This window comes from Triticum dicoccoides, chromosome 5A (genome assembly GCF_002162155.2).
Source record: "Triticum dicoccoides isolate Atlit2015 ecotype Zavitan chromosome 5A, WEW_v2.0, whole genome shotgun sequence".
NCBI lineage: Eukaryota > Viridiplantae > Streptophyta > Magnoliopsida > Poales > Poaceae > Triticum > Triticum dicoccoides.
This window is the reverse complement of record NC_041388.1, coordinates 593,331,620-593,340,961: the sequence shown is the minus strand read 5'-3', so window position 1 is coordinate 593,340,961 and position 9,342 is coordinate 593,331,620. Positions and strand designations below refer to the sequence as shown.

The 9,342-nt window shown below is 45.4% G+C and overlaps 1 protein-coding gene across 1 annotated transcript; it reads right to left on the bottom strand.

Annotated features, from left to right (window-relative positions):
* Positions 1-7,141: 7,141 nt before the first annotated feature.
* LOC119303163 (protein PYRICULARIA ORYZAE RESISTANCE 21-like) lies at positions 7,142-9,038 on the bottom strand. The gene is made up of 3 exons (XM_037580258.1): positions 8,809-9,038; positions 8,301-8,382; positions 7,142-8,205 (listed from the first exon to the last, which is right to left on the bottom strand). The coding sequence occupies exons 2-3, from the start codon at positions 8,380-8,382 to the stop codon at positions 7,580-7,582; spliced, it is 708 nt and encodes a 235-aa protein (XP_037436155.1). The 5' UTR covers positions 8,809-9,038; the 3' UTR covers positions 7,142-7,579.
* Between the last annotated feature and the right edge of the window lie 304 nt (positions 9,039-9,342).

The window sequence follows — 9,342 nt, the reverse complement described above, 5'->3', positions numbered from 1 at the left end:
GCCTGATCAACGACGGCATGGGACGCAACAGCAACTTGCGGTCGATGTGCGTGTATAGAAAATGTTAATCGCGAATCAGAAAGATGTTAAACGTGTATAGAAAACATATTTCTAACGTATACGAAAATTGTATAATGTCTATGGAAAGAATAGACATCATAAATATACATAGAAAAAAATGTTAATCATGTAACTGAAAAATATTAAATGTGTATATAAAAAATGTTCCTGATATATTAAAAAATGTACAATGTTTGTGGGAAAAGTAAACATCAAAACTATATGTTTACAAAATGTTCATCATATATTTAAAAATGATAAACGTGTATACAAAGAATTATTCTGATCTACACAAAATATGTATCATATGTATCTAAAAAATAGACATAAAAATATATGTCTTCAAAAATGTTAATCATGTATTTAGAAAAATTTAAACGTGTATAAAAATATGTTCCTAATGTATAAAAAATACAGTGTGTATGCAAAAGTAGACATAAAAAACATGTGTCTAAAAAATGTTAATCATGTATTTAAATAATGTGCAGCGTGTTTATAAAAATATTTCTAATACATACAATTTTTTACAATGTGTATATAAAAAACTAGACATAAAATATATATATCTTCATGAATGTTAATCATATATTTGGAAAACATTAAATCTGTATATAAAAATTGTTCCTGATGTATACAAAAAGGTAAAATGTGTACGAAAGAGTAGACATAAAAAAATACATGTTCAAAAAATTGTTAATCATGTATTTGGATAAGGTTAAACATGTATATAAAAGTGTTTCTGATCTGTATAATAAAAATATATGTTTTCAAAATTCTAATCATGCACTTAGAAAATGCTAAATGTGTATATAAATATGTTTCTGTTGTATACAAAAAATTACAATGTCTATGAAAACAAGTAAACATAAAAAACATGTCTAAAAATGTTAATCAATTATATTTAAAAAAATTAAACGTGTATAAAAAATTTCCCGATGTATACAATAAATATACAGACATAAAAATATATGTTATCAAAAAAAATTAATCATGTATTTGGAAATTATTAAATATGTATATAAAAATTGTTTCTGATGTATACAAATAAGTAATATGTGTATGAAAAAAATAGACATTAAAAAATAATTGTTAAGAAAATATTAATCATGTATTTGGAAAAAATAAACATGTATATCGGAAATGGTCCTGATCTATATAAAACAATGTACAATATGTATGTAAGAAGTAGACAGAAGCGAACCACCAACCAGCAAGGAATGGATGAATATGAGCTGGCCCAGTACCGTAGGTCGCAAGAAATCCTTCAGGCGAGACTTGCTTGCATCTTGCGTTGAACTTAATATAGCTCTAGCGTCTGCTGCCGGCCCATGATCCTAGACCCATAAGTGGCTCTCATATATTTGGGTCATGCCTAGGCCAGCAAAATTGCGGATAGCATTTCAGGTACCGAGGCCCAGCCCGTACTATGTGGAGCAACTAGGACATTTCACAACATGAGGAAATGGCGACAAAAAAAAAAGTTATACTCTCTCTGATCCATATTAATTATCGTTGTTTTTGTACAAAGTTGTATTCGAGTACGAAATCCCTACCTCAGGTTACTTTAACATTGAGACCCAGATTTGTCGGCAGTAGATCCTGCACAGTTTGCACGTACGTACGTACTCCCTCCGTTCCAAAATAGATGACCCAACTTTATACTAAGTTTAATATAAAGTTGGATCATCTATTTTGGAACGGAGGAAGTACGTACTATCTATTGGTCAGATAGACCCAATGATAGCTTTGCTGGTCGTCTCTTTGGTGGATCATCTCCTGTGGGTCGTGAGTAGCCGATGGTATATAATATCTTGTTTAAAAACGGAGACCAACAATTTGTCTCATTTTATCAATTAAGAAGAATTTAAGAGTGTTACAAGGCGACTAGTTGAAAGAAAAACATGGTCATTCTGGGTACAGACATTTCTATTCTCGTGGCACCAAAGAGCTCAAGTGCCTCGCACCCACCATCCCCGAAAGCATGCCCTCAACCTTAACCTTGGTCGTAATGGAGCCCGGCATCGACGGAACATTCCTAAAAACACTAGCACTCCCCTCACACCATATCTCCCAAGATACAAGCATAACTAGAGAAGCCAAAGCCTTCCTTGTGTGGTCGTTCTTTAACTAAGCTGCCCCATCAACAATGTCCACTTGGTACAGGCCTAACCATCTTTTGTTGTCGCTCCAGATGCATCTTGTGTATCTACACATGAACAATATATGTGCCACTATGTCTGGTTCCTTCTTGCGTAATTGACACAGGCTAAGATTTGACCACCCTCGACGTTGGAGCCGGTCCGTCGTTCGCACATGGTCTTGAATGATGAGCCATGCAAAAAATATAAGCTTCGACGGTGCCCCAATTTTCCAAACCACCGGCTTAATAGAGTCAGAACACGTTCGGCTGCTGGTGCTCATCTCACGCCACACGATCGTAATTCTTACAATGGAGCTCGACCGCACTAGCGTCTTGTCCTGGTTTTATCCCGTTGATGAAAACCCACGAGCAATGCTACATGTACGACATTGTCCGTACGGTTTTTTATTCGACATGCCACCGGGGGGTTTCATCAAGCCCGTTGTGTGGAGCATGACCTTTGAATCAGTCATCGTACAAGAATCAGAGTTATTCCGGCCAGGTCCTTCGGCGTGAGTTGTGGTGTATCCAGGGGCGGAGCCAAGATTTAGACTTGAGGGGGGCGAAGAAGACATCACACGTTACAATATACTAGGTCTTGGTATAGATAGCGTATTGATAACCAAGCATATGCTTTGGCAATAATAATGCATTTATTTTCACTTAATCTCTATGATGACCATGTCTCGCTCAACAAGCAAGTTGATTATCTCATCCGAGTTGACCTTTTTAGGTATTTATTTCCAACAGTAACAATCATGTGATGCATATTTCTTTTAGAAAAATAAACACACTAATTATCAGTAAATTAGTAGATCATTTTATAGGATAGTGTACAAATTAACCTTGTATACTGTAATTCTGGAAAATAACTAAATAGTGGTACTACTAGTGGTAGATTGTGTAGACAAATCTGGTTTTAAAATTCAGTGCTTTATCAAGTAAATATGTATACGTATGGTGATAAAATACCTGATTGGCCGGACAGCCGGCGGGAGTGCAAAATCAACAGAGTTCATGAGTCATAGCACCACGGCTGAATCACGTCGGTGTCCTGGTTTGGTTGTCCACGGCGCATGCGGACGGGGAGCGGCGGCAAGCCCTAGCAGCAAGGCACAAAGTTACGATCGGCTGATTGTTTGGCGGCGCCGGATCGCTATTGTCTCCGCCCCTGGGTGTATCATCCCCGAAATCGAGGGCATACGGCGATGTGTTCGTGTGTGAACAGACAGCAAAAGCACGGATAGCACTTCAGCCACCAAGGCCCAACCCTTACATTATGGAGCATTGGAATTTCGCAACAGGAGAAAATGGCAAACAAAAATCTATGAAATCCCTGCATCAGGTTAAGTTGAAACCCAGATTATCCGACGGTAGATCCTGCACAATTCTCATGTACTATGTGCATACCTTGTTGTGATAGGAGAAGCCATGGCGCTATATCGAGGCCTTCAACTGCTACATGATATTGAGTGCTCTAGGATCATTGTTGAGTTTGACTATTTAGAGCTCATCAACGTTTGCACCGGAGATTCTGATATATTGACACCCTATTCCACAATTCTGGTTGATTCTTTCCAATATACTTTCTCCGTTTTTAAATATAAATCTTTTTAGACATTTCACTAGGTGACTACATACGAAGCAAAATAAGTGAATCTAAACTCTAAAGTATGTCTATATACATTCGTATGTAGTTCCCTAGTGAAACCTCTAAAAAAACTTATTTGATTCATAGGGTAGGGAAATCATTGGAATAGAAAAATCATAGGAAATGAGATGACATGCATCTCAAATCCTATGAGTAGAAATAAGAAAGAAGATGCCCTTTGATTCACTTCATGAGATTTTTTCCATTGAGTCTAGCCTAATGTTTATTTTCCTATAAAATATGGAGGATAGGAAGAATTATGCCCTTTGATTCACTTCATGAGATTTTTTCCATTGAGTCTAGCCTAATGTTTATTTTCCTATAAAATATGGAGGATAGGAAGAATTCCTCCATACGAATAGGATTTCATTCCTACAAACCAAAGGACTATAAAGGAATTTTTCCTACAAAAATCCTATCCTATGAAATTCTTACAAAAATCCTCCAAACCAAAAAAGGCCTTATATTTATTTACGGAGGGAGTACACATGAAATATCGTCAATTCAATTCAGGCATTGCTCCAGGGGAAAAGCAAACATCTTGGCACATGTTTTAGGTAGACATGCATATCTCCAAATTGATGTATTTTCTTCTGCAAATACGCAAGGCTTGTGTATCATTTCATTGATAGAAGAGAGTAAAATAATTACGAGGAAGGATGCGACACATTGACACGAACGCAAGAAGACACGAGCATGGTGCCGAAGCAGAGAGACAAAGGATGATCAGCCCAAACAGAGAACACAACATAGCTAAACATGCCTAGCCCAGCTAGCTTTCTATGCTTCCAAAGACCAAAAAGTAATGTACTGGTGGGATGGTGGTCCACGTAGCTTTCTACTTTTGTTTAGTTTGCGAACGTCTTTGGAAGCATGTCTTTGGAAGGGACACAGATTAACACCGTCGACTGGGACTCACTCCTGGGCCTACCCCGGTAATCGCGTCACGTCCAGTGCCCAAACGCCAAACTGATTCACACTACAATATGTTAGAAAATGCTTACCAGGAAGTATGCGGGTGTCCTTTTAAACCGGCCCAAGTTTAGCTCGGCAAGCAGTATGGGACTAAATAAATTGCTACTCTATTTGCGAACGGCGGGGCACAATTTAAAAAAAGAATACATCAATGACTCGAACTACCGACCTGAGCCTTCCAGGCACAGAAGCTTTGCCATCCGACCAACTAGCATTTCCGTTACTGCATGCTCTACCAATTTTCTAGTGTTTGTATTTGGCCTGGTGGGTCGCACTCGTGGAAGGCCGTATTAGCACATCTTTCATACAGTAGGGGCTAATTTATAAATTTAACCAGGATTACGAGGCGTTTTCCTCCGAAACGCCTTCAAAGTGTATCCTGGCAATTTTTGAAACTCCCCCTATGCTTTGATATATTATGGCGTTTTATAAACGCCTCTAAATCTGCTGACGCATTTTGCAAAACGCTCCTTTAGCTATTACATATTACTGCATTTTCTCGGAATGCCAGCCTGTTTTGAGGTGTTCTTCATTAGTGTCTGCTAATGCGGGCCTTTGAAGGCACTTTGTTCAGAACGCCTTTAAAGAGAGATAGTCTAAGGCACTTTTTTAACGCCTTTTAGAAAATGCCTCTGTTTCTAAACCGTGTTGTAGTGGATGTTACTCATAATGTTTTGTATCCCCTTGATGCTACATTCTGAGATAATAAAATCGCCCTTGATCGAAAAAGACTCAATGATAGGCCGATAGCGTCGGTGGTGGAACATCTCGTGTGTGACGTCAGGAGGCACTTTTCGCGGAGAGCAGCCAATGGGACAGAACACCGGACTGTAATTTCTGTTCTTTGGGTGGAGCTCGACCGCACTAATGTGCAGTGTCCTGCCTTGGCTTATCCAGTTGAACACCGACGGTGTACGTGGCAGGTCAGGATCAGCAGCGGGCCGCAACTTGCCAAGACGGGGAGCTCAGCTGATCAAGCTACAAGACGAAAATCACGATAGGATTTGCGACTTGGCCGGGGCTGCTGTAGTGCACTGCACTGGACCAAAAAGGGCATGGCGCCTCGTGCAATCGGAGGGTGAGGTGACAACCATACGCTGTCTGGTCTGGGTCGATTGGGTAGTGGGTCTCTGTAATACTACTCCCTCCGTTTCAAATTACTTGTCGCAGGTATAAATGTATTTACATGTATTTTAGTTCTAGATACATCCATTTCGGCGACAAGTAATTTAAAACGAAGGGAGTAGCTCCCATGATTTCTGCAAGATTCATGCGCGACCGTTGTCGTATGACGATGCATCAAGGTTGGGCTGGCCATCACCAAGACTAGTCAGTTGCGCTCGTCGATGGCAACGGCTGCATAACAGCAGAGGTTTTTCAGTTTTTTTAGACGATGCAGAGGTTTTCGAGTCGAAATTCGCCCGTCCGTGTCGTGAGAAGTGAGACGGCCCATGAGACTGAAGCACGAGGGACGAGAACAATTCCCAGGCCCACGGGCGCAGGATCCGCACAAAAGAGGTGCCGGTGGCCCGTCCCGATCGGCGTCGACTCCCTGGGGGCCGGGCATGGAAAGCCATGGGGATCCTGCATATCTCCGCCCACTCTCTCGTCCCGTTCCCGTCCTCCGGTACCGGTAGGCACAATCGAGGCGAGCTGAGGAGGACAGGACCCCCGACCCCGAGAGGAGATACAGGCGACGGCGACGTCGCCGTGGACAGTCTAACCCACCGCCCGCTACGAGCAACCCCACCCACAACCGCCGAACGCCTCCTCCTTTCCTTTCACCTCTCAGCCTGTAGCCGGAAATGGCCGTGGGTCCTCCGTCTCCGTTCCCGGCAATTCGAGGGCAAGGAAGAAGAAAGGGTACCATACCACAAGAACCATTTTGTCCTCGCAAGGTGGATGCGACTTCTGATTCTCCACCACCTCACGAAACAAACAACGGTGAACTCGAGAGGTGAGCTCACTTTCAGTTGAATTTAAACCCATGAAGAAAAATTGGCCCCAAAACCACACGTCGCACGTGGTTTGCTTGGCCTCCATCTATTCATGTCACCCACCACCGTCTGAGGCCACGCCGGCGACACATCATCCACCTCGCCCGCTTTAACACCTACTCCCGTCCCGATCAGAGATCGCCTCAGCGTTACGTGCGCGCCTAATCACGACCTCCTCATGACGCTCCTCGACGCAATCCCGTCCGTACCCATCAACCGTGTCTTTTCGCCCCATCTTTACATGCACATACAGAATAATAATACACTGCATAATCACTTCTGGGGACAGACGGAGGCATCGCAACAAAGTGTAGCCTGTGAGGATAGTGAAGCCTGGCACAACCCCATCAGATCAGAGTGCAACATACATGAATACATAATTTAAAGTGACAAGATGTCACAGCAGCACATACTAATAATTTGATGAAAGTGGGGCGCTGAGAATGAGACGGCAGACACTGATCGATCGATCTCAGATCCTCCTTAGTTTCTACTAGTAGTAGTAGTATACGCAGTACCACATGAATGCATTTGGGTAGTGATGTATTTTATTCTGGCTTCTACTAATCACAGGGAAATAAACAGTGAGGGAGTAGAGAGTAGGTGTATATGTGATGTGGCGCGTGTATATGTACGCGAAGAGTTCATCGTATCTGTACGGTGCTTATACGGGACGGCCGGATTAATGGCGGCAGCGTAGCAACCGACGGAGCTGGTGGTGGGAACGGAGTACTGTACGGCGTACTGATGGATCGATCACATGATGGCGCAGGCGTAGGAGGGGTCCTCCTCGCAGACGATCTTGTAGCCGCCGCACGGCGGGTACGCCGGCTGCTGCGGGTACGGCGGGTACTGCGGGTAGATGTTGTACTGGGGCGGCGGGGGCGCGGGCGCGGGCGCGGGTGCCGGCTCTTCCTTGCAGGAGCAGCCGCCGTGGCCGTGGCCGTGGCAGCAGCAGCAGTCCGACGGCCACGCCGGGTACGGGTAGGGGTACGGCCACGGGTACGGCACCTCCACGACCTTGGGCGGCGGGGGCGCGGGCTCCTCCTTCTTGGGCGGCTCCTCCTTGGGCGGCTCCTCCTTTGGCGGCTCCTCCTTGGGCGGCTCCGGTGCCGGCTCGGGGCACTTGGGCTCCTCCACGACCGCTGGCGGCGGCGGCACCACGACCTCCGGCTCCGGCGGCGGGGGCGCGGGCACCTCCTTCTTGGGCTCCTCCGGCGGCGGCGGCGGCGGCGGCTCCACGATCTCGATCTCCTTGATGATCTTGCAGGCCTTGCAGCAGAGCTTGTCGGAGAGCTTGTCCGCGTCGAAGGGGCCCTTCACGATCACCTTGTTGTTCTTCTCATCGTACTCGATGTCGTCGATCACGAACTCGCCCTTCTCTGCAAGCACGCCAAGAATACCATCAGGCTCAAAGCTAACGCCGACACCAACAGCTTCTGATCCAGAAAACAGGATGTGCGAGCGAAGCACGTACCTCTGATCCTGTCGAGCACCCTCTCGATCTTGCGGTGGCAGCGGGCGCAATCCAGGTCCACCTTGATGATGATGGTCGGCATCTGCACTCCACACACACCTCCCAAGTCAGAATTCTAGCCGAAATTTTCCACCTTATAGTCTCTTCCTTCGCAGAACAGAGTTAGAAAATGAAACAGAGGCACGTCAATTTCACGCGAGCAGAGCAAGAGAGGAGATCGATCGATCTACCAACTGCCGATCGCAACCGATTCCCGCTACTATTCGCTAGGCACAAAAGAGGGAAACAATTGATGAGAAGAAAGGGCAGTTCGAAGCGTAGAACACACTCCAAAAAGAAACGGAGTTAACTGGTGAATGAAAGCACACGCTTCCGCCATCAAGAAGGTTCGGCATGGCGCAATCAAATCAACCAATCATCCACACGCAGTCCTAAATCAAATGCATGTTTCTGATTTCGATCGAGAGAGAGGGAGAGAGACAACGATGTGGTGGTACTGGTACATCACCTTGATTGAGTCCTCTCCTCCCTGCAATGCGAGGGGGCGGGGAAGGGCCGAGAAGGAGCGGCGGTGGAGCGAGGGAATTGGATGGGGAGGCGGTGTGGATGAATGAGTACGCGGCTATATATGCGTCCGTCACCTGGCTCATCCGGGGGAGGAGACTTGCCGGTGGGAAGAAGGAGAAGAAGCCGGGCAGAAGAAGCTAGAAGCTGGAAAGGCAGCGGCACACACCACACGGCCAACGCTTGGCCTCGTTGGCTCGCACCGTCGACCACACCCGCCCGGGGGAGGCCGTCGCTGTCGTGGCTGTTAGTCGGCGTTCTCCCTCCCCGAGGATGATCACCGCACAGAAAGCTCCCTGCATTTTTCACGATGCACAGTAATTCTACTGGCGGTGGTAGAGCAAGCTGGATGTGACACTGAGCGATCAGTTTGCAGTGTTCTCGCACTGTGACGAAGGCAAGTGGCGCGCTGGCATTCGCTCCCGAGCCAGAGCCCACGGAACCACCCTGTCGAATTGTGCTTAACCCTGGGTGGTCA

What these genes read in the sequence shown, in the direction of transcription:
- LOC119303163 (XM_037580258.1), bottom strand. Translation starts at nt 8,382, where the DNA reads ATGCCGACCATCATCATCAAGGTGGACCTGGATTGCGCCCGCTGCCAC. An exon ending in GGTGCTCGACAGGATCAGAG is followed by an intron (nt 8,206 to 8,300) that starts GTACGTGCTTCG and finishes GCGTGCTTGCAG; the next exon opens with AGAAGGGCGAGTTCGTGATC.